General features: G+C 33.4%; 2 protein-coding genes across 2 annotated transcripts; both read left to right on the forward strand.

Annotated features, from left to right (window-relative positions):
- Window positions 1–3,769: 3,769 nt before the first annotated feature.
- LOC148563628 (uncharacterized) lies at window positions 3,770–4,286 on the forward strand. Its single transcript, XM_088487625.1, has 3 exons — window positions 3,770–3,905; window positions 3,987–4,124; window positions 4,198–4,286. Exons 1-3 carry the CDS (start codon window positions 3,770–3,772, stop codon window positions 4,284–4,286), a joined length of 363 nt encoding a protein of 120 aa, XP_088343751.1.
- Window positions 4,287–10,812: 6,526 nt separating this feature from the next.
- On the forward strand, window positions 10,813–11,329 carry LOC148563629 (uncharacterized). Its single transcript, XM_088487648.1, has 3 exons — window positions 10,813–10,948; window positions 11,030–11,167; window positions 11,241–11,329. The coding sequence occupies exons 1-3, from the start codon at window positions 10,813–10,815 to the stop codon at window positions 11,327–11,329; spliced, it is 363 nt and encodes a 120-aa protein (XP_088343774.1).
- The last annotated feature ends 15,478 nt before the right edge of the window (window positions 11,330–26,807 follow it).

The raw sequence follows: 26,807 nt of genomic DNA on the forward strand, positions 1-26,807 counted from the left end.
CGCCGTTCTCGAGCTAGAGCGGTAGTCGAGGCAGCTAGACCTTCACCCTCCACAGCAGCTGGACCCTCTTCTTCCACAGCAGCACCTGCACCACCATCAGCACCTGAGCCGACATATCTGTTAGTGCAGCACCTTCTTCATTTCATGGAGCGCTTCGAGCGTCGTGTTATGCGATGCCTCGACCGCTTAGACCAGGCGGCTGCATCACAGGGTATCGAGCTCCCTCCACTTCCAGAGTCTTCCGCCTCTGATGAGCAGGATCAGGAGGAGGAGCATGGTGCGGAGCCGACACAGCAGGAGGCACCACCAGTGATGCAGACTACCACCGAGGTCCAGCAGACTCCTGAGGTCCAGCACGACATTCCGGAGCCACAGCCAGTGCCACCTCCAGTCCCACAGCCCGAGCCTGAGCATGAGCCACAGCCTGATGCGATTGTTGACCCCCATCCCGAGCTTCAGTAGTAGCATCGAGGATGATGCTCAATCCTAAAGTGTGGGGAGGTCACCGTTCGTGACCGGTGTTTGCACCTATATGGTGAACTTTCAGACTTTTATTTCTATTCGCTGCTACTCTATTTTGTTTTATTTCGCACTTTACGTTTTAGATCATTTTGGGATTGCTGTACATATTTATGCTTTTGTAGATACTCTTATTTTGGTTGTTGCACACTTTTAGTATAGATATATATATTTCGCATCTTAGTTGTTGATTGTGATTAGAAAATTAATGGATTACTGAAAGTCTAGTTGACCCTTTTTATATAAGAAATGTGTTTTGATTGAAAAAGGGGTAAATTAGGAGAATTTTTAAAAAAAAAATTTCTAAATCACAATTTTGCATTAGAATAAGCTCAATCAATATGATGAAATTTCCAAGAAACTCATTTTTAGGGCACCACCCCAATTGGTTAAAAAATTTTTAGAACTTGCTTGAAGTATACACTTTGTGGATCATGTTTTGAGCAAAGAACACAAGCATGTGAGATTTGAGCCTAATCGTGTGGTTACATCATATATAACCACTTATTTTCATTCTTGTGTGAATTATTCTCTCTCTATGATTGTAATCTTTGATTTGTTTGATTCTTTATGTCCATTATTTGCGTATACATGCATTTATATGATTGAGGCCATTGTTCAATTAGCTCACTTACCCAAATAGCCTACCTTTTATCTTCCATTGTTAGCCAATTTTGAGCCTACGCTTAACCCACTTGTTCTTAATTGTAGCACATTACAAGCCTAAATGAAAAACAATAAATGTCCCTTGTTTGGATCTTTGATTAGCTTAAGCTAGTGAGAGTGTTCATTATTTGATTTTGGGAGAGTTGGGAACATTGGATAGAGATAAAAGTGTGTTTATATTTTTATTGAAAAATTTTGGGAATTGGGTATATACTCATGTATTAATCAAATGTAAAACCATATGCATTAGTACTTGTATATATACTTTATAAAAAAAATTTATATATATATATATAGAAAAAGAAAGAAAAAGAATTGAAATAAAAAGGGCACAAAATGCCCCAAGGTTCAAGGTTCAATAATAATCAATGCATATGTGTGGTGTTTAAAATAGAATGCATGAGTATGCGAAAAAGTGAAGAATCAGTAGTTAGATTTGTTTAGAATTGTATAGGTTGTCATAGGTTAGGTGGGAAGTTTAAGTTAATCAAAGATTCAAATCTCTAGCTCACTTGACTATATGCATCATACCTTGACCCTAGCCCCATTACAACCCATGGGAAAGCCCTCATGATATTTGTATGCATGCATAAATTAATTGTTGATTGTTAGATGAAAAACAAATCTTGGAAAGCATGATTAGAGGAGAATTGAGTGAATCAACCCCATACACTTGAGTGCTTAGAGCGGATACATACCGGTGAGGGTTCGATCGCTCAATTACATGTTTCCACCCTTAATAATCTCCTCTTGCAAGTTTGTGAACTCTTTCAATGATTCAATCCAATTGTGGTTTGCTTGATTGCCAATACCTTAGCCCTTGTGCTTACATGTGTACTCTTGGAAATTGACTTGTTTTGACTGAGCCATTGCATTCATGTAGATAACTTGCACATAAATAGATTGCATTTAGTTAGTAGCTTGCATTGAATAAATGTGATACCCTTTGCTTCTTTCTTGATTTTAGCATGAGGACATGCTTAGTTTAAGTGTGGGGAGATTTGATAAACCCCGATTTTGTGGATTATTTTGTGCTTATTTTGGGGAATTTATCCACTTTTTCCCACATTTATTCAATGAAATAGCATGGTTTTGTAATTCTCCCTTAAATTATACTTAATTGTAAAAACATGCTTTTTAGGCCTTAAATTGGTGATTTTAACTCACCTTAATTCCATTCGATGCCTTCATGTGTTTGTTAAGTAATTTCAGGTTCATTAGGCAATTATCGGATGAAAAAAATGAGGAAAAAAGCATGCAAAGAGGAGAATGCATGAAGAAACAAAGATTTGGAAGGAACCAATGGACGCGCACGTGTACAAAGCACGCACGCGCAAAAGTGGTCTCTCACAAGGACGCGCACGCGTACATGCCGCTTCCGCGCGGATGGGGATTTGCCAATCAACGCGCACGCGCCAACACTCGTACTTGGCCCACTTAATGGCAAAACGCTGGGGGCGATTTCTGAGCTACCCAAGCCCAAATCCAACTTGTTTCTGAGTGTATTTCATGCAAAATTGAAGTCCAAGCAAAAGGGGGGAGTAATTAGTTGTAGGTATAGCATTATGTAGGTTAGTTTCTAGAGAGAGAAGCTCACTCTTCTCTCTAGAATTAGGTTAGGTTAATCTCTTCTAGAATTAGGTTTAATTACATGTTATCATCTCATTTCTTTTATGATCTCTTACTTCTACTCCTTGATTCTCATGATTTTGTAGCATTAATTTTACTTTTATGCTCTCTTTTACATTCATGATCTCATGTTGGATTTGTTTACATTTAATGCAATTTTAATGTTGATGTCTCTTTAATTGATGTTGATTTGAGCTGTGAGTTTACTTTTCTTGCAATCAATAGTGGTAGATTTTAGTATTCTTGCAAGTTATGATGTCAATTTTTATTGCACTCTAGGTGTTTGATGAAATGTTTTCTTCAGTTTTTGAGTATTTTTGTCAACTCTTGGTCTAGGCCAAGGGACTTAAGTGATCTTGAGTTTTGGATACCATGGAATTGGTAATTTGAGAACCCTGTGTGATCAATTTGAAGCCCATTGACGCTAATCCACTACTAAACCAATTGGTGGGGAGGTTAGGACTTATGGGTGGATGTGATTAGGCCTATTTGACATACTTCCAGTCTAGGAGTAAATGTTACGTGCTTAAGGCTTCGAGAAGTAGACTTAATGGGTTGGCCTCTCATAATTGTCGATAATTGGTATTAACTAGGATTGTGATCTTAAGTACCCAATTCTTAGCCAAGAGTTCTTTAATTTGCTTTCTTTACTTACTCGCTCAATTTACTTATTTTCTTGCCATCTCATAAACAAAACCCCCTTTTCCCCCTCTATAGTCAATACATATGCACTCCGTTGGTTCCTAGGGAGACGACTCGGAGTCCGAAATACTCCGGTAAATTTTCATTGGGGATTGTTCTTTGTGACAAACTAAAATTTAATTTGATGCGAGAGTTGTTTGTTGGTTTGGAGCTATGCTTACAACGAAATTCTTATTTCTATAAGAGAAATTCCTTACCGACAACGATTCATCTTGCTATCACACCGTCGAGTTTCCATCAGCGCCGAACCGCCATGCCGTCGCCGTTATCGTTCAGACTGTCGGAAACCGTTACCAAGCTCCTCGCCGTTGGGAGTTACCATCGGAGTTGCGGCTGCCCCACCGCCACCTCTGCTGCCGGAAACCGCCGCTTCTCTGAATCCTCTATTGGTAAGCTCTAACCCTGCCTCAGCTTCTCTATTCATTAAATTCTCCATTCCCATGAGTTATTGCTGAGGCTGTTTGTGATAGGGACCTCCGTTCTTACCACTGCTGATGAAGCCCATCGGAGTTGCTCGAAGGTTATTGCCTCTCTATTTGGTTCTATTGGAAGATGCACTGTTGCGGGTGTGGTTGCCAAAAACTGTCGTCGGAACCCGGGCCTTCTTGGTAAACTCTAGCCCTGTTCTGGTTTTCCCTCACTGTCGGTCAATCCTGGTTACTAGAAGAGTTGTTGCCGAAGTTGTTTATGCTAGGGATTGTTTATCACGAGTTGCTTTGTTGTACGTCGCCCTCGGAGCCACCATTCCACTGCTGCCGTTTTTTCTCTGAGTAGTTTGTTGTAGCAAGTATTGTTGTCGTTGCGGCTGTTCGGTTTAGTCGCTCCTCTTTAGTACGGTGAGCTATTCCTTATTTCAATTTCAAACTTTGTCAGTCGTTGTTCCATTATATGTTAAGATTCTGCGACGTTAATGTTTTAGGATCGAGATCCGATTGCTGTACGTTGGTGAATTTAAGTTACTGTTGTGGGTGCGAAAACCATGGAGCTGCGGTTGCGGTTGTCACCAATGTCGAGCCGAGAGGAAAAGAGTTTCGGTGATGTGTTTAGTTTATAGTCTCAGCTAACTGAGGTAGGGGTTTTCTTAAAATTTATTTTATATTACAGAGTTGTTATAAATAGATATTGATGCAAAAATATACTTCTGTGATTATATTTGTCTTGTGGATGTGGTTGTTTGATTGCTTGAGTGATGTACGGTTGTTGATAAGAAATGGGTTTGAAAAGTTATTTACTTGGGTATTATGAAAAGTGGTTTTTCTTAGTTTGGAGTTAAAGCGATTTGAATTTGAGTCGGTCTGATTTTATAAATGATTTAACACTTGAGCTGGTTTGATTTTAAAAAGAGTTTTATTGTTGGAATTGGTTTGATTTGAAAATAATTTGATATTGGAACTGGTTCAACTCTGAAAATGTTTGAGATTTGGAAATGGTTGAGAAAAGGTTTGAGAAAAGTTTGGATGGGACCCGAAAAAGGGTGGCAGTGTCCGAGTTTTAGAGAAGATACTGCCGAAATTTCATAAAATTGGAAGTTTTATTTGAAGTACTTAATTAAAAAGATTTGTTCTTAAACATTATATGTTTTAAGATTGATTTATTTATCAGAGAAAGAATTATGTTTTGAATTGGGATTGTTAAAGGATGGAATGGAAAGAAGGATGATGAGGATTTTCTTTGAAATATGGTTTTTGAATGAATTTTGGAAATAAGGTTTGGATTGATGGATGATTATGATGTTGAGAATGTTGAGATATGAATTTTGAATTATTCACATGGCTTATGAATTTGAATTATTTGAGATACGAGGTTCCCTGGATAAAGTACCATGGCTTGCCACCACGTGTACCAGGTTGAAAACTCGATACTCTGTTGACCCTACGACGTAAGTGTGACCGGGCACTATATAAATTCCCGAGAATGTTACCCCCATTGAGCAATATTGATTATTTGAGAAAAAACTATGCATAGACTCTTGGGGATGCACGTCGGGGGACAGTCTAAGGACAATTCAGACTTGTCGGGTTGGCTGGATAACCAACAGATGAGCCTCATCAGCCATAGGACAGGCATGCATCATATGCATTTGTATGCTTTGCTTGAGTTTGAACTTGTTTTGGTTTACCTAATTGCTAAACTGTTCTTAACTGCTACTTGAACTATTTGCTGTAGCTGCTACCTACTTGTGCTTTCCTTATCTGTCTTGCCTGTGTTTGTTCTGGCGTGCTACATTTGAGAATGAATTTTGGTGCTGAATTAATGATTGTGTTGTTTGATTGCGTGGTTGGTTTCTGATTGAAATTTTCTTATAAGAAAAGAAAGGTTTCGGATTTCTAAAAGAATAAACATTGTTTCTTTGAAAAGGTTTTGAACGATTACCTATTGGTTTTTAAAAGATTCATAAGGCAAAGGTAATCACTGAGCTTGAAAACAGTTTTCTTATAGAATATCTTCTTATGACAACTTTGAAACTCCGTGGTGAGACCGTGTGGTTAGGTTCTCACCCCCCTACAGTTTTACCTTTTCAGGAACCGGATGAAGAAGCATTAAGAAGAGTTATACTGCGTTTGGTTTATATGTTATTGTATTAATTAGATTATTTTCTTCCCTCGCCTTTGTTATTACAATTTTGTAAGAGGGATAGGAGTTGTATGTTATATATATATATATATATATATATATATATATATATATATATATTGAATTATAAGATATTATGTAAGAAGTCTTGTATATGAATCTATGTCTGCTTGTTTTTTTTAAGATAAGGTATTTACTTCCAGTTTTCAAAGAAATCAGCGATACAGTGTCGAGTCACAGGCTCCTATTTTTAATATTTAGTATGTAAAATAGTCGTAATACTTCTTGCTATCAGAGTAGCGCAGCCGGAAGCGTGACTTCTGATAGTGAGAGTGTTACATTTTGGTATCAGAGCGGTCCTTCCTGTAGAGCCTTGGTAATGGACTGATTATGCTTCAATTGCATACTCTGAGATTCTGTCATGTAGTAGGTCTTGTTTAAATAACGAGAATTAGAGCTTTATGCACATGACGGTCTATTGATTAATGCCTTTAGTCATGCATTGCATAATTCCTGGTATTAAGTTTGGCCGGCTTAACATTAGTGAATTATGTATATGTAAGCACTAATGGGTTATCATAGACGATATGCGAGTTATAGATAACGCGAGTTGCGGGTTTTGGGAACGTTAGAAACTAAGTTCTAGAGATTAGTTCTGTTTCGACGTATAACCTTTGCTCGTGCTTGATGTTATCTTCTTCTTTATCAATTGTATTGGAATCCCTAGTTCTTGATTTCTTTTTGGAATGTGTTTTGGATATTTTTCTACCATGTCTTGTCGTTCATATATATATATCCTTGTTTGATTATGTTCCTAATTGTTGCTTGAATCTTTAAGAAACATTTAACCTTAACACTGTTCATAAATTTGGTATTTGTTGATTTGATCTCGAATTAGTTTTAGTGCAACGTATAATCCTTGATTCCTAAATCATTAGAAATTCTAAGAGTCGCGATTCGTAGTAAACTAATTATGCGATTTATTTCTCCTGTTTCGTGTTTTGCAACTATTGTGTATCCTGCTCGGATTACAATATTTGGTTTTGTGTTTCTTCGTAAAAATAATAAAAACTTACCTTGTTTTGATAAAATGTATCAATTCTAGTAGTTTTTTTCTACAACTCTTACCTTGGAATCTCTTTTGAAAATAGTTCCATTTTGGTTCTTTTTCTGTTTGATTTTGATTGTAACCATTATTTGAATTCTGAATACGACAACCTTTGATTTTATAAGTATTTTCCTATAAAGAATAAATAATTTCCTTATATAGTTACCACATGCTTTTATCTAAAAGTACTACTTAGTCTTTGTTTATCTTTACAAGAATACTTTATGTTAGATTTTCTCATTTGAACATAATTTGATTCTCTTGCAACATTATTCGAATTTTTATGCATATACATATATATTTACTTAATTATGTATCTACGAACTCTTCAAATTTTCTAAAGCAAGATTTCTATTTTCATTTCAGTTAATTTTCATTAATAAACTTCACACAAATCATTTTAATTTGAATTTGATCTAGTATAATATAATATTTACCTTTGTTTAGTTTTTTTGAAAAATATTGTATTTATATACTTTCTTCAAAAAAAAAAAAAGATGAACCAATTCCCTTAGGTTCAATTTGAAGTTGTTCTAAATTGTTGTACTCTCTTTCCTATTATTGCCCATGTCGAAGCTCTTTGATTCAGAATTCCTTCTTAAGCTTTCGAATTAACTCCCTTTACACTACACTTCATTGCTTATATATACACTTGTCTGTTGATAATCTCACGTATTCTTTCAAATCCTTGCAAAGTACCATCCTGGTTCAACTGTGAACCTGAATATTCTCCTGATTTCTTGCAAATACCATTTGTGTCTTTTTTAATCTTCTCAAGTTTAGTATTTCTTATATGTTAGCTTTTAGGGACGCGATTTGTGCGTGCAGAAAGCGAATTTGGTAAGTGTACGAGGTTATAAGGAGTCGCGGAGTCTCGAGGTAATGCAAACATCTATACTTTGTTCAGTTCCCTCAATTGTTTATTTCATATCTTCTCTTTTTCCTAGATAAGATGATCTTCCTCTTAAGTTTATCTATTCCTTGTGGACCTTTCATTTGATTGCGTTCCTACATATTCCTTTGGATTTTGTAAATGACGTCCTTGACTCTGGTCACTTCCTTGTGAATCTTGTACTTTGATTTAGCTTGAATTTAATACTAACGAATGCACCGTTCTCTTCTCATCGTCTCCATTAAAGTTCTTTAATCTCTCCATACGTTCGTCTCTTATTTGTAAACTGCTATTTGAATTCTTAAGAACGTCTATCCTTGTCATTATACTTCTCTTTATGAATTTTGTACTCTTTGACAAAATATTGGAATTGTTCCGGGTATGATGCCGACCCTTAAATCTTTGAAAATGTAAAGTACCCCTTTTATTATATTGTATTGGCTTAGGTGTTCTAAATTGTGCCACTCAATTTGATGTATCGTTCCTCCTTCTCTTTTCTTGAAATGTAATTTAAATTCCCTTGCTTCGCCATTTATACCTTACGCATATCTTGACTGGTTACACTTCTGACTATGTTAAAACTTTTGCAACATGGCTATTGATTCCATATTTCTCCACGAACTATGAAACCCTCGTGATCATTTGAAGTTGTTTCGCAGTAATGCGTCACCATAGTCTTTAATCATTCATTTTCTATGAAATCTCATACTTCTTCAACTCAGCTTGGATTTGTTTTAAACTAATGCGCTGATTTTCTTTTTATTGATCCTATTGAATTTCTTTGATCCAAAGGCTATCCTTGAAGTTGTCAATTGATTTCTTTCTGGTAAACTTCATTGCTTGAATATCCTTGTTTACCTGCAATTTCATTCATTCTTCCAATTTCTCACGAACGCGGTCCTTGTCGCTTTTCTTTCTTTTCTATGGTCTATTATCCTTTTGAGTATACTCGAGATTAGTTTTGGTATCTTGTGCGACCGATAGACTTAGTAAACGACACATTAGTCCTTTAGGACACATTTGGTGAACGCAAAAGGGTGAAACTTGTAAGTGTACGACGTCACAGGGAGTTGTGAAACCTTATTTTACGTGAAAGAGTTCTGTTGATGTGGGACTTATGATCAGTAGTAAGGATTGCAAAGTGTTTGACAAAATTAAAAACCTTTGGATGAATTGTTCAATGAAGTACGGTTGAGAATGGTGGAGATAAGTTATGCTGAAGTTTAAATAGTTAAGACTCTGAAGTTGGTATGAGATTAGTATGCGGACGTTAAGCACATCGTTTTAACCCCGGCTTGTTTTATAACCTTTTGCCGCCTTGCTTTACCATCACATGTTTGGAACATATCACCTTGTACATCAAGCCTATCTTGTAACTTCTATTTTGCATAACACTTATACCCTTTATACCTTTATGCCATATGAAAATCCTGGTATTTGAAACTATATATATATATATATATATATATATATATATATATATATAGAGGACTTTTACATTTTCTTTAAATGAGTTCAAGAGCGAAATGATATGAAATCTCTTTTATTTTGTATCAATTTTCGAGAGCGAAAATTTTTTATAAGGTGGGTAGTATGTAAGATCCAGAAATTTCAAAAAAATCTTATTAAGAACTAATTTTGATTTATTTATTCATTACATGCCTTAACCTCAGAAATTATTTTATTAAAGATAATTAAAACAAATTTTGATGGATTGAGTTTAAAGTAATTTAAGGTTTTATCTGATTTTATAATTATCGAATTATTTTCTATATTTAAATAATAAAGTTTAGCAAATTGATAGTTAAATATATTTTTAAGTAATTTTAAGGGATTAAATTGGATTTCAAATTAATATGATATACTCTAATTTTATTAAAATTATCATCAAATTCCAATTTAATCCCAAATTCTCAAATTAAACCTTAACTAAACAAAATCATAATTTTTCTACCTTAATAAGATAACGGATACCAAAATTGTTTTCTTCTATATATTTATATAAATTTTAACTAATAAATATCTAATATAAATACTATATGCTATGTGTATTAAACAAAAAGACTACTAACCTTTAAACTGTTAAAGAGAAAATAAAGATTAATAAACTATTAAACCATGATTCACTATGCATGCTTCTTTTGAATATCAATTCCCTTCTTTGACCTCATCATTAATTTTCTTTCTTTTCCTTGCTTACTGTTACACGCCGCCACTAACCTTTTTTTCCCCAAAACCCAATTACTATCAGCTTTAGAAAAAACTAAAGAAAGAAAAGAAAGGAGGAAAGAAAGGGAAGAGAGGGGAATGGAGACGCAGGAAAGGGAGAAGGGGAAAGGAGAGGAAGGCAGCGCGGTGGGTGTCACCGCCACCGCCGCCACCACTATTGGCAAGGGAGAAGGAGATCTGAGAGGAAGAGGGTGCCGGGGATGAGGGAGCTGCAACAAAAAGAGAGATCCGTGAGAAGAGGACGAAGAAGACCACACCTAACCACGTTTAGCCCGCCGACGCACCGCCACTGCACAGCGTTGTCGCCATGCCTTCGTTGCCATCGAACGCCGTCAAGCATGAAGGGAGCCAGACACCGCGGGAAAGAAGTTGCTCGTCGCGTCATAGTCACCGTCGCTGGGGCTGTGAATCGCCGCTGTGAACCGTGCGAGAGCCAGTGGAGGAGGGGGCCTCTGCTGCGTCACCGCCGAGTTTCCATCAGCGCCAAACCGCCATGCCGTCGCCACTATCGTTCAGACTGTCAGAAACCGTTACCGAGCTCCTCGCCGCTGGGAGTTACGATCGGAGCTGCGGCTGCCCCACTGCCGTCTCTGCTGCCGGAAAGCGCCGCTTCTCTGAATCCTCTATTGGTAAGCTTTAACCCTGCCTCAGCTTCTCTATTCGTTAAATTCTCCATTCCCATGAGTTATTGCTGAGGCTGTTTGTGATAGGGACCGCCGTTCTTACCACTGTTGATGAAGCCCATCGGAGTTGCTCGAAGGTTATTGCCACTCTATTTGGTTCTATTGGAAGATGCACTGTTACGGGTGTGGTTGCCGAAAACTGTCGTCAGAACCCGGGCCTTCTTGGTAAACTCTAGCCCTGTTCTGGTTTTCCCTCACTGTTGGTCAATCCTGGTTACTATAAGAGTTGTTGTTGAAGTTTTTTATGCTAGGGATTGTTTATCACGAGTTGCTTTGTTGTACGTCACCGTCGGAGCCACCATTCCACTGCTGCCGTCTTTGCTCTGAGCAGTTTGTTGTAGCAAGTATTGTTGTCGTTGCGGCTATTCGGTTTAGTCGCTCCTTAGTACGGTAAGCTATTCCTTATTTCAATTTCAAACTTTGTCAGTCGTTGTTCCATTATATGTTAAGATTCTGCGACGTTAATGTTTTAGGATCGAGATCCGGTTGCTGTACGTTGGTGAATTTAAGTTACTGTTGTGGGTGCGGAAACCATGGAGCTGCGGTTGCGGTTGTCACCAATGTCGGGCCGAGAGGAAAAGAGTTTCGGTGACGTGTTTAGTTTATAGTCTTAGCTAATTGAGTTAGGGGTTTTCTTAAAATTTATTTTATATTACATTGTTGTTATAAATAGATATTGATGCAAAAATATACTTCTGTGATTATATTTGTCTTGTGGATGTGGTTGTTTGATTGCTTGAGTGATGTACAGTTGTTGATAAGAAATGGGTTTGAAAAGTCATTTACTTGGGTATTATGAAAAGTGGTTTTTCTTAGTTTGGAGTTAAAGTGATTTGATTTTGAGTCGGCCTGCTTTTATAAATGATTTAACACTTGAGCTGGTTTGATTTTAAAAAGAGTTTTATTGTTGGAATTGGTTTGATTTGAAAATAATTTGATATTGGAACTGGTTCAACTCTGAAAAATGTTTGAGATTTGGAAATGGTTGAGAAAAGGTTTGAGAAAAGTTTGGATGGGACCCGAAAAAGGGTGGCAGTGTCCGAGTTTTAGAGGAGATGCTGCCGAAATTTCATAAAATTGGAAGTTTTATTTGAAGTAATTAATTAAAAAGATTTGTTCTTAAACGTTATATGTTTTAAGATTGATTTATTTATCAGAGAAAGAATTATGTTTTGAATTGGGATTGTTAAAGGATGGAATGGAAAGAAGGATGATGAGGATTTTCTTTGAAATATGGTTTTTGAATGAATTTTGGAAATAAGGTTTGGATTGATGGATGATTATGATGTTGAGAATGTTGAGATATGAATTTTGAATTATTCACATGGCTTATGAATTTGAATTATCTGAGATACGAGGTTCCCTGGATAAAGTACCATGGCTTGCCACCACGTGTACCAGGTTGAAAACTCGATACTCTGTTGACCCTACGACGTAAGTGTGACCAGGCACTATATAAATTCCCGGGAATGTTACTCCATTGAGCAATATTGATTATCTGAGAAAAAACTATGCATAGACTCTTGGGGATGCACGTCGGGGGACAGTCTAAGGATAATTCAGACGTGTCGGGTTGGCAGGATAACCGACAGATGAGCCTCATCAGCCATAGAACAGGCATGCATCATATGCTTTGTATGCTTTGCTTGAGTTTGAACTTGTTTTGGTTTGCCTAATTGCTAAACTGTTCTTAACTGCTACTTGAACTATTTGCTGTAGCTGCTACCTACTTGTGCTTTCCTTATCTGTCTTGCCTGTGTGTTGTTCTGGCGTGCTACATTTGAGAATGAATTTTGGTGCTGAATTAATGATTGTGTTGTTTGATTGCGTGGTTGGTTTCTGATTGAGATTTTCTTATAAGAAAGGAAAAGTTTCGGCTTTCTAAAAGAATAAACATTGTTTCTTTGAAAAGGTTTTGAACGATTACCTATTGGTTTTTAAAAGATTCATAAGGCAAAGGTAATCACTGAGCTTGAAAACAGTTTTCTTATAGAATATCTTCTTATGACAACTTTGAAACTCCGTGGTGAGACCGTGTGGTTAGGTTCTCACCCCCCTACAGTTTTACCTTTTCAGGAACCAGATGAAGAAGCATTAAGAAGAGTTATACTGCGTTTGGTTTATATGTTATTGTATTAATTAGATTATTTTCTTCCCTCGCCTTTGTTATTACAATTTTGTAAGAGGGATATGAGTTGTGTTATATATATATATATATATATATATATATATATTATAAGATATTATGTAAGAAGTCTTGTATATGAATCTATGTCTGCTTGTTTTTTTTAAGATAAGTTATTTACTTCCAGTTTTCAAAGAAATCAGCGATACAGTGTCGAGTCATAGGCTCCTTTTTTTAATATTTAGTATGTAAAATAGTCGTAATACTTCTTACTATCAGAGTAGCGCAGCCGGAAGCGTGACTTCTGATAGTGAGAGTGTTACAAGAGAGTTTTGACGTAATGAAAATTTATTATTTGAGTCTTCCTAAATTTTGATCAGAGTCTAGTGTTAATAACGTATTGTAAAATAAAAAATAAGAAAGATGAAATAAATATAAAATAAAGAAGTATAAATTGAGGACTCTAGTATTAATATTCACCAGTATTATTATCTCAATATAATAGAGATGATTCATATATATATATATATATATATATATATATATATATATATATATATATATATATATATACGCTAATTATATGTTGCAGCGTATATATAAAGAGAGAGATGAGTGTTTTATATATTGTTGTTGTGTGTCTTGCCTCAGACCACACTACTCTATTTATACACTCACAATGGACATTCTTTTCAATCCTCATTAAATACAATCTCTCTTGATAATACGAGCCTCCTAACATTAAAACATTCAGTCACCCATGAACATCCATATCATAACAATAGACACATAAATAAGTTTATGTCTCTTGAGTTTCATCATTTGCATTTTGTTTTAGTCTCATGTGCATTTTTATCAGCATTGTAATCATAATGAAATTTAAAAAATGTAGATGAATAGAGGACAATGTAATGGTAATGATTTTATGCTTTAATCCCAACTCAGCTCACATTTTGATTTGAGATTTTTTTTTGGTTCAATAAAAAATCTTTTTCTTCTTTTATATTAGAGTAAATAGTTATTTTGGTATCCGAAAGATTTAGCTTTTCACAAAAGGGACCTCAACATTTATTTTTGATAAAATAACTCCCGAAAAATATATTCCATTTGACAAAGTGACCCAAACGTTTGGTCGATTGTTTATTCATCCAGCCAGTAGTTAAATTTTAATGAAATGATTAATCTCCCTATTGGATGTCCATTTAGAATTATGTCTCATTAAAATCTTACTAAAAAAATTTAATAGAAAAAAACTTTAGTGAAGGAAAAAGAATATAATATCCTTGCCTGAGACATAAGGAAGAATAAGGTGCACATAACGACAGCGACAACCATGAGGCGAAAGCAAGAAAAAAGTCTCACTACAACAGGAGCGGCAGATAGCGGCGGTTGAAAGTTAGGATTGCGGCGGTTTTTTGACTGCTGCTAAATATACAGCAACGATTGAATGACCGTTGAAACTAATGGCGCCGGTAAACCTTTAGCAGCAGTTTTTTTACTGCCGGAATAACCGCTGCTAAATTGATTTTAGCAGCGAAAATATTTTGCGGCAGTTAACGACTACTGTTGTTTTCCAGGACTGATTTGAGACACTTTTCGCGGCGGTTAGGTAACCGCTGCTATTTAATTTAGTTAAAAAGTTGGATTTTGCAGCGTTCAATAGTAACCGCCGCTAAACTTCGTTTTTTTCATTTAAATAGTTTATTTGAATTTTGGGTTCATATCACAATCAACATTTAAAAAATCTTTTAACTTGAAAATATTACGTATTAATTTAACTAATTATGTTTGTAATTATAGTAAAAAAAAACATAATTGACGTAAAACACAATGCTAAGATATTCCAAACGATACATATAGATCACAAAATAAAATAGTTAATAATAATTTGTCCTCAAAGTACACTGTTCATAAAGGAAACAAAAAAAAATAAATTGTTAAAAGATTTCTATTTTGCTCCACTCCCCAAAGACTTCAGTTGTGCACCAATTTCAGGTGGCAAAGTGTCTCCTTGCTATTGGATTATGTATCTTACCAGATTCTCCATGGTCTGTCTCTTTGCCTTCTCTTCTGCTTCCTTGCCTTATGTTTTGCTATTGTTGCCTTCAATTATGTGATCTCTGCCTTTTGTTCTGCTGCTGCTGCCTTCAATTCTGTAATCTTCCTCTGATACTCCTCAATTTGCACTCCAAAGTTCAATTGTTGTGTAGTATTACGAATAATTTCGATTGGACATGGTCCGAAACCTAACCCCCAAACTTGTTCTGAATGCTTCTTTCCAAGGACTTGTGCAAGCGAATCAGTAAGTGAAATCTCCTTCGAGAAACCATCTAGGCTCTCGATATTCGCAATCGCTTCCTACAGACATACCAGAGTTGGGTTATTGTGATTTTGAAGTTAGTAACATGAATAGAACAAGAGATGTAAATCATTATTAACCAATACTTACTCCAATAACATGTGCATGAACATTCATATACGAGCCATCCTTTTTTTATGAGTCATAATAAATATCTCTCCTCTACCAATGCGCCTTTGCTATTTTTTCTCCTATAACCACATTAAATATTTACACAATCATACATGTTACAAAAGAATATCACAAACCACAAAAAATATATGAAAGATAATACACACATAATTATCTCTTCATCCTTTAGCCTTGCCATTGTCTTAGAGCCTCAGTATGTGTATAAAGTTGCTTCGACCGATTTAGAGCATTTTGTCTACACTTTTTCCATAAATAAAGACACAAATACAGTTGACCATGCAATGAATTTTAGAACTTAATGACACCTTAATAGTGCCCCGGTATTTTTTTTAGGGTTAGAAACTTATTGGATTGGTTTTTTGGCTTTTTAATTCTATCACCTTCAATCAATCATTTTATTCAGGTATTCAGAATGTTTAAAATTGCAACACTAAATAGAGTGCCAATTCAATGTTAATTACCTTCGTAGAGGCCTTCAAACGATATTAAAGGAATCATTTCCACTACTGTGCATTTATTCCTGATGGTTTACGCTTGCATTTTTTTCTAAACTCTGTCTCGTCATAAAACTTGTGAAATAAGTTATTTCTTGCTTCCTTCCAGATATTTCCTAGCCTTTGAATCATTACCCGCTTTTTTTCCTTGTTGCCATCCTCTTTATACCAAAAAGTCTGCTAAAAATTTGAGACATAATGCGATGCATGTCAACAAAAGGAAAAATAAGGACATATAGATCTAATTGTACATAACATAATAAGCTATAAAATTTAACATTATACCTTAACTGTGTCGTATGCATGTTCCTTTAGAGCATTGTCCATTGTCTTCCAACTCTCTTTATTAATGGAAAAATGTTGAAAGTCAGCACCCAAACTCCCTAAAAACCCACTTAATAATCCAGTTGCTTGACCGATAGGTTACAACTATGTATTAAATTCCAGAATAATTTGCCTATTAGGAGAAAATACTATAGCCTCCTTGATGCTCAATTTCATCGTTCTTGTGACACCATCATCTAAGAAACAAATTACAAGGTCTAGTTGCATTATCGTTGCCTAAAAATTAAATAGAATACCAAAGTCATCCAATTATAATTAAATAATCAAGACTGCAGGAAAAAAATTTATCGCTTACAACAACACTCCAATAATCCGTATCCTTTCGACTATTGGGCTTGTTACGGTGTACAGGTGCTTCTTCGGCATATAAGTTATCAACATGGTCATCCCATGACTCAACCTCATCAACCTCGGGATCATAATCTTCATCCTCCGAAGATATTTAGGCAGGCTCAGCAACATGTTCAGTCTCTGTGCGTCGTGCGGAAGCTTCACCAGCATCTTTCTGAGTTGATGGAGCTAGTCGTGTTTCAATACGCAGTGGACGGAATGATCTTTTTTTTTTCGGACGTCTGAGCATTGATATGCTGAGTTTTGTCAGCAGTGCCAGCATCGGGGATACAGTTGTAGTGCGGTTTCCTAGGCATATTTTCAAACCTTCATACAAACTACTAACACTTATTAGAGAGTAGAATCTACAAAAAATCAAGAAAAAAAGGAATAATTTTAAATTTTCAATGTAATCAAACAAATGATTAGCCTAAACTAAAAATCACATCTATCATGAAAAGAATGCAATCAAATTATTAAGATTAAATGGCAAATACAATGAATACTTGAAAGTAAATACACAGCACCAATTCATATTTCAATGCGACCTTTTTCAGAAAAGAGTAAATAATATGTAAAGTAGGTAGTGATCATTTATACCATACATTTGATAAAATGAAAACTGTGCAAGGGAACACACAAGATGAGCTCCCAAAGATACTTATTAGAACATGTACACTCAATCATTTGGATTGTTCATCAAAAGCATTTATGGTCAAACAATAATGAAAATTAGGGTTCTTCTTGGGCTAGCTTTGATGGAAATTAGGTCAATAAGTGGGCCTATCAGGGACCAAAATCATTGTTAAGGTTAGGTCAAAGCGTAATCTATTTTGAAAAAAGTGAAGAGCATGGCAACTATTCACTACAGTCTATGCTTTCATTTCTGGTGGATATGCTAATGCTAATTGCTATTTCTAGGAGAGTTTCCCTTTTGTAAAACTAAACCCTGTTATGATCATTGTAATTAGTTGTCTTGAATTGTTGTCATGTTCAACAACTTGAGGTTACAATCTTAACATTATTTTAATATAATGACTAAATAAAGCCTAACAAGTTGACTCAACAGAATTGAGTTGAGTTTTGAACCAATTATTGTTATCATTTTGTTTCTTCTTTTTTCTAACAAGAGTTTAAATCGAATGATAAGTGTTTGAGAAAAAAGGGATTGAAAGAGTGCAATCCAAGTTAGTTAAGGAAGGGTTGTGAACTGGAGCAGCACTAGTGGAGTAGCGCCACCATACTCTGTTTATAGTATTATTGCTTTAAGCCATCAAATTACTTACCATACCTCTTTTTTTTCCTTTATTATGTAATATTTATCAGATTTAAAGATATTCGGTTAAGAAAATAAATATTAAAAAATTATTGAAAATAAAGTTAATATATTTAATAAAGTAAAGTATCGTTTTTATTCCAACGTTTGGGGTAAGTCTCAAAGTTGTCCCTAACGTTTGAATCGTCCTATTTAAGTCCCTAATGTTTCAAAATTGACTCAATGTTGTCGTGCCGTTAGGAATCTGTTAACAGAATTGACGGCGGGACAAAATTGAGACGATTTTGAAATATTAGGGACTTAAATAGGACGAACACGTTGGGACAAAAATAATACATAGAAATAAATTTTAATTTTATCCTTCAATAATATCAATTTTTTTACCGTACATAGTTATTCAATTATTTTTTAATCACATCTAAATAAATTACACTTAATCACATTAATTTTATTCTAAATAAATTTACTTTTTATAATTTTACTCTTAAAAATTTTTACTCATCATAAAATGTTTGTAAAATGACTAGTACATAAACTTGTGGAGAAAAAAATAATACAAATACAATAAAGTAATGTGATTCTAGTCATTTTACAAACATTTCATGATGAGTAAAAATTTTTAAGAGTAATATTATAAAAAAAATAAATTTATTTAGAACCAAAGTAATGTGATTAACTGTAATTTACTTTAATGTGATTTAAAAATAATTGAATAACTATGTACCGTAAAAGACTGATATTAGTGAAGGATGAAATTAAAATTTATTTCTATGTATCGTTTTTGTCCCAATATTTTCGTCCTATTTAAGTCTCTAACGTTTCAAAATCGTCTCAATTTTGTCCCGCCGTCAATTCCGTTAACAAATTCCTAACAGCATGACAACATTGAGTCAACTTTGAGACTTACCTTAAACGTTGGGGACAAAAGCGATACTTTACTTTATTTAATATTACTAAAAATTTAAAAATTTGTATTTTTTCCGTTTTTTCTCTTTTATTCGAAATGAATGAATCCCTTAACATACTTTATAATTTACTGAACTTAATTTACTAAAAATAAAAAATGAATTTAATCAAAAGGAACTAAAATAGCTAGAAACTTTTATCAATTTCAATGGGTTAACTAAATTTTCTGACTCTCCAATATCTCATAAATCTAACATTATGCGTAGTATCAATTTTCATTGACTTTAATAAATATACAATAAATTTATTAACTTAAATTTTGTAAAATAAAACAATAAAATAAAAAAGTAATGACTATTAAATTTATAATTTTGATAAGATATTTAACATTGAATGAATATTCCTTTACTAAATTGGTAAGTTAATAATGATAGAAAAACTCACCACAAAGGCAGCAGAGGAGTAATTTCAATAAGGACCAAAGCAATATGGAGACAATGGAAGACCTTATACAAGTTCCAGTCAAGGGGAATCATGAGCACAAACCGCGTATGAAACTGGTCACAAAACATGAACCCAACCTGCAGTAAAGGAGGAGCAAAACAGCAGAAACGTGCATCGTAGACTATAAAGGAGAGTGTGGCGCAATGGTACGGCGAGAGTGGGAGGCTTGCGGCCCCAACGGACAGCGTCTGAATGTGAGGTGGAAGTGGTTTAGCTTAAGTTAGGATTTTGGGTAAAATAATATCTGATGAGGGGTATAGGCGTGGGTGAAACTAAAAGCTAAAAGTTTGGATTTGTTCCAAAAATCTACCTTGTAATTTTGGGCCTGATTTGTACCATTACACTAAATGAAACTTTTATAAATTATATTTGTGTAAATTGATCCTTAATCATAATAATGCATTTTATGTTGTTAATTAAGTTGCATATTTAACGTGTAACTTTTATTAAATTGATTTGAATTCTTCATTTGTCATATTTATTATTTTATCTTCTTAGTAAATTTATTTTAAATGTTAAAAAAAAATTTATGCTTAAACAACCAATTTTACCTTTTTTAAATATTATTTTTTTATATTTATTGTTATTATTTCATTTGAATCTGAATTCAAATTTGAACAGTTACATTTCTTTGTTATTCAAAGGCTATATAAATACTTATATACTCTTCTACTAACACAGACAAATTCTTATCATGAAATATAATCTTCTTCTCAAATTTCATTCCCTAAAATCAACATCTACTACTTTTTACTTATCTTTTTTTTTTGTTTTATTGTCACATTCACCCAGGTACCTATTTTAATTTTCAATGCTAAAATCATTCTGCATGTGAAACTATGTTTTTCACTCCTAACATATGCTAATATCTTTATTATAAGGTCCCACATCGATTGGGGAGGGGAACGAAGCATGTCTTATAAGGGTGTGGATACCTCTCCCTAGCATGACGCGTTTTGACGAGTGAGTGTGGGGAGCTTCAGCTATCATCCCTATCGTCAAAGACAAAAACGTGAGGTCTTGTGTGCCAAAGCGGATAATATTGTGTTAGCGGGTGGTCTGGGCTGTTACGTTTATGAAAAAAATTAATTTTTTTAATAATATTTTTTTTTTTATATTTCACTTATCTATTTGAAAATGTTTTGATTATCTTCTTCATAATTTCTCATTAACATTGGCAGTACAAATTTTTTGCATTCTAATTAATGATTATAAAGTGTATGACCTCCGTTGATTATGTTCATCTCTATTAACTTTAGGTGCCATGTTAATGCTTTTTAGTTTGTAACTAAATATTTTTAATTTTAAATTTAAAATCAATTAATTTCTATAATTTAATTATTTCGCTATCAAGAAAAATATAATTTAATATATATACTTACAATTACTACTTCACCACCATGACATAAAACATAATTAAATTTGATAAACGACGGTCACTAATATATTATCTAACACATAATTATTGTTTTAACTTATTTTTCAACCATTTATGTTGTATTTAAAAAATTGAATGAATACTAATGTATCTGTTTTTAACTTAGAATCATAAACCCTAAATTTCAATTTTTGAAAATATAAATTTAATTTAAAAATAAAGTTAAACCTTATCTGGCAGACTACGTTATTATTATTTTAATTTTAATTAAGAGAATTATCTATTTAATCTCTCTTAATGAATATAAATTTTTACTATAAAACACTTTTATGAAGTCAATGTTTTTTTAATGATTCTCATGCTTAATGAATTATCATTTGTTTAACTAAATTTTGCAGCTGTGCACCCTACATTTAAAATAAGCATTGGTGCTTTTGCCAGGGACCTTGAAGTCAATACCATACCATGGTGGACGACATCCCTAAAGATTTATTTATAGTTTCTGACTTTGAAGCCGTAAAAGATGAGCAACATATCAACGAGTGTGCATTAGTCATATGTTTCCGAGCTGATAGAAAAAAGGTGTTGCTAAAAATGTGCATTCTTCGAGTCCGGAAAAACACAAAATAAGCTCACAAGTCACACCAATCTGAAGCATCCAGGCCAAGACATCTCACAGAGATTATGAGACTTGTTCACAGACATCAAGGCCAGTTGGAGCAACTCGAACAAGTACTACAACGACAACGAGAATCCAAAAGAGCCTTGAGAAAGGAGGAACGACGACGAATGGGATTAGAAGAAAAGTTTTTGAAACCAAAATCCGACTTAGTCGAGGTCACCAACCAAAGAACTAACTTTGCCATGCATTATGATCTCAATAACGTCTCAGAGGAATACAAAGAATTTTTAGATTAAAGTTGTTTTAGTTTTCCGAATTCACCCATATCATTATCCTTTCTTGTATATTTATGATTGAATGCAAATATAGAAGATCTTATAGTACACGAAGTAATCTAATTACAATAATTTGTTGACATTGTTAGACACAAATTTTTAAAATTCTGATTAGCAGAAGAGAAAATAATTCGAAACCCATAACAGAAGAGGATATTAAAATTTTCCTTCCACTTAATTTAAATAAATATTTATGCGTGGTTGATTTATGCATTGTTCACTAGTCTTTGTTGAGGTTTTCTCGTTTAAATTAATTGTGTAAATCTTTTATCGTCTAAATAATGATTCTAAACAAAATACTTTCTGATTATTGTTATGAGGCCGATTTATTAACTGGAGCCAGTATAACTTTATTTAATATTTAACTAAATATTTAAAATTTTAATTTTGAAATCAATTAAGTTTTATATTTTGAAAATTTCATAACCAACCATATCTGATGAATGACAATTTAAATTTTAAATTAAGTTTTGTAAACAAAAAATTCCTACTTTTCCTAACAATCCATATCCGATGAGAATCCAATTTAAATTTTAAATAGTTAGTTTTGCTACCACACTATTATCTTAGCTTTGCACAAACTAATTTTTCTATATACTGCGTAACTGATGTTAACATGCGGATAACATGGTACCTATCTATTATTTCAATTTGACTTTCAACCAAATCTAAAATGTTAGAAAATGTTGCATTCCTTAAGGGTATATAAAGACTTGTATTATGCTTAGTATTTTCAAAATTCTCATTTTCCAATATGAAGAAAGCTGTCGGGCAAGTTTATTCCAATTACGATTAGTTGTAACATAAAAATTAATGTTGTTAGAATATAATTAGGATCAATTAGGATCAATTAGAATTATTTAGTATATCTGAATATTTATTATAGAATATTACGTCTTTATTATTACGATTCTCTTAGCCCCTATAAATACCCTTTTATATTGTATTATTTCAGACAACTTGAATAGACACACAAATCCTTTCTCCAGTTTAGTCTCTTGTTTCTAACATGGTATCAGAGCCATGGTATCCTCCTTGAAGAGGATAAGTTGTTTTCCTTGCAGTGAAATTACCGTAGTTTTTGTATTTTTTTTTCTATGCCATTCTTCTTTTCCTTTTGTCACTCCTTTTATGCTTTTTCACCTCACCGACTAGCCTATTTTCTCTGTCTTGTGTTTTTTCCGAGTCGAATGATCAAACACCATTGTCATCCGCTGCTTACCTATTCTCACGAAGAAATCATATAGTTTTTGTTCTCTCGTGGCAGTTCCGTCTGCATTCTCTCGTGGTAGTTCCGTCTGTGTTTCCTTGTGGCAGTTGCATCTGCGTTTCTTTCTGGCAGCTCCGTTTGTGTTTCTTTCTGGCAGTTCCGTCTGCACTTCCTTGAGATAGCAGCAGTTCCGTCTGCGCTTCCTTCAGACAAGCGGCAGTTTCGTCTGCGCTTCCTTCAGACTAGCGACAGTTCCGTCTGCGCTTCCTTCAGACAAGCGGTAGTTCCATCTGCGCTTCCTTCTGGCAGTTCCGTCTGCACCCGTTTTATCAGTTTATGCAGTTTTTTTTCTCTTTATTTCGTTGTTTTAAATAAGTTTCAAACTCAAGTTGTCACTTGAGTTTGAGGGGAGATGTTAGAATATAATTAGGATCAATTAGGATCAATTAGAATTATTTAGTATATCTGAATATTTATTATAGAATATTACGTCTTTATTATTACGATTCTCTTAGCCCCTATAAATACCCTTTTATATTGTATCATTTCAGACAACTTGAATAGACACACAAATCCTTTCTCCAGTTTAGTCTCTTGTTTCTAACAAATGTATTGAATTTTAAATTTTCTCCTCTATACCTCTTTTTCAGTTATTTCAATATTCTATGTAAAAACTTTCTTTGCATTTAATAATGTCATTTAAATTATTAATGTGGATTTTAATTCTGTAATTTTTTACAATTCATAAATGCAAAAGTTTATAAATTTTGTTTGTATTTTTCCAATTTAGTTTAACTAAGTATTACATGCTGGTCCAGGGATTTTTTAAATTTTACTACACAAACAAATAATCGCATTTATTTTTTTATGTTATAAAATGATATTTACTCACACCATCATTTTCTTTGTTTATTTATGCTGACAATCCTTTTTACGATTATACTGTGTGATTAATTTTATGATTTTTTTTCTTTTATGTATGCTCACACTCCTTTTTAAGATTAATCCGTGATATTAATTTTATGAGTTAACTGACTATTGGATTGTTTCGATATTTTGTTAGGAGAGAAAGTTTTATTAAGAATATCAATAACACCCACGAAGGTATGTTTTTAGTTTTCCAATAATAAAAAATGTTATCAGAAATAAAACTAATATACATATAATAAAACTAATTTATAATGCTATTCTATGTAATTAAGTTGTTGTATTCATAAAAATAAATTAAAAATTTTATTTGTTTAATTAAATCTAAAATTTTAATCATTATTAAGCATTAGGTGCATGTATAATGTGTTTTGGTTATTTATTTGAATATGTTTCTTTTGAATAATTGTGAAGTAATTGTTAGTTATTATAAAATATTTATTGTTGTCAAATTTAATTATATTTTTAATTTAAATTATATTTATTTAAATTTTAACATAAAAAATAATAATATACCTTTTTATAGTCTCAATTATTGATTCCATTAGGAAGACCAAATTAAATAAATAAAAAGACGATAAAAAAATCAAAAGAGTACTAAATTTCAACAAGGAAGATGGTAATCGTTGTTTATTGTTGTTTAGTTTTGAAGCATGTGTTAGCAAAATAACGTACCTTTTGTTTTTCTAAATTACTATCTAATGACTTGGAAGTTGTTGGTTTCTTCTGATTATATTAAGATTTTTGTATGCGGGTTGATATTTTCAGTGTTAGTTGAATATTCAGGTGAAATATTTAATAACAGTATAGATGGGATAGAGATTGATTTAGCGGATAATTTAGATGAATCTCCTCCATTGGAATTGACATGTCCATGCAGTTTGATCTGAATAAGGTTTCAAAAGAAGACAATAAAATTTTAGATGACCAACAAGGAGAAGATGACGTACACGTTACAAAAAGGGGCTTCAATTTGAACAAAAAATAATGGTTTAGAGATGACATATCAAATCCTCTATCATGTGAAGTCAGTAGATTCGAGACACAATATTTCTAGCCAGGTCAATACGATGTTGAAGAGAAAAATTGATCTTTTATTTCAACACATACATTGTTTCCCTGAATTTAACGGTTTAGATTGCAGTATTACATATTTCACTACTTTAACAATTAATTGATTTATGATTAGTAAGGTATAACTTCGAAGAAGGCTACTATTAACATATGCTCAATTGAAATTAGCATTAATTTATACATATTTTACATATTTCTTTTACATTTATGCTTGAATACAATCATAGAAGTTCTTATATTAAATCAGAAAATCTAATTTTCAAAATTGTTCACCTAATTAAATAAACATATTCTTAAATTAATTAATTTTTTTAACATAAAACCAATCCAAAAATAGTGATACGGTTTAGGTAAAAATAACTCAAATGTATTTGTCAAAATAAACTTATTAAAATATATCAAAAATTAAAATATAGGCAAACTCAATTTAATTACTAATGAAAAAATCTAATTTTACGAAAGACAACACTTTTCTATTACAACGGTGAAGAAACTAGTGAGAATTGAAGTATTTTATACTCTGTTGGCCTTTAAAAAGAGACTACATCCAAATATCGAAGTTGAGGAATTTAATAAAATTAGCGGCGGTTGGATTGAAACCGCCGCTAAAAGTAAATGTCGAATCAACCATCGTTTCCCACAATTAAGTTAATTTAGCGGCGGTTAAACCTTAACTGCCACTAAAAGCCAAACGACTACCAATGCCTCGCATAGACGCCGCATCAACTGCCGCTATTTTTAATATTGTGACGGTTTTTTACAACCGCTGCAAAATCGCCGCCGCTGTCTACCGCTTCTGTTGTAAAAAATCGTCGCAAAACCACCACCACTATCTGCCGCTTTTGTTGTAGTGTCTTGCCGCTAGTGTTTGGATTTGGCTCTCAAATGGGGGCAAGTTTGGCTGAGGGAGTGGCTATTAATTTTGTCGGTAGAGGACTTTGGAAGATGAAAAAAGGATCCCTTTTCGAATCACTTTTTAGATTTGAATAATTGATTCAAGTCCAAACGACAGAATTTTTGGTGTCTGATTTAACAATATTTTAGTTAAACTCACTCAGAAACCATTCACGGAGACAAATAAATGTATTTGTACATGACAGATGGGCTTTGTTATAAACAATGGGATCCTAGTGGTAATTGCTTATTTTGAACAGTAGAATAAAATAAAAAATATTATTTTAAGATTAATTGTTACTTGTATTAATTATAATTAGCATTTAGATTTTTTTTTTTTACAACTTTGATGGCAAGGTTGTCTTCAAGAAAAAAGTAATGAAAGGAGTAAGAGTGGGTCCAATAGTTCAATTAGGTAATTCTATTAGTTGAATTTACTATAAATAGGAAGAGTAGTAATGTAATGCAAGAAATGAGTGATTGTTATAATTTCCTCTTTGAAAATCTACTTTCTATAGAATTATCTTCTCTTGTTTTTCTTTAATTTGATTAGTTCTTTCTATTCAATATTCTTTCACTTTTAGGGGACTCATTTTGGCGACGACCTTAGGGGTGATCATGAAGTGCATGATGATCAATATCATTCATCAGAAATAGCGGTGCTCCAACCTATACTAAACTAGGGAAGAACAACTTAGGAAAGTGTGCGAATGACTGAAATGACATCAAATTAATGATTAGCTCTTTGTTTATGTTTTGTGTTTTCTATTTTGTGACTTTTTTTGGGTTGTGATGTGTTGTTCCCTGCTGGTGATGAATCGCTTTGTGTTTACCATTTTTTGATTTTTTTAGATAGTGATGTGCTGCTGTTGTTGTTGATGTGCTGCTTTGTGT

Source organism: Arachis ipaensis, chromosome B5, assembly GCF_059453495.1.
Source record: "Arachis ipaensis isolate K30076 ecotype BB chromosome B5, ASM5945349v1, whole genome shotgun sequence".
Taxonomy (NCBI): Eukaryota; Viridiplantae; Streptophyta; class Magnoliopsida; order Fabales; family Fabaceae; genus Arachis; species Arachis ipaensis.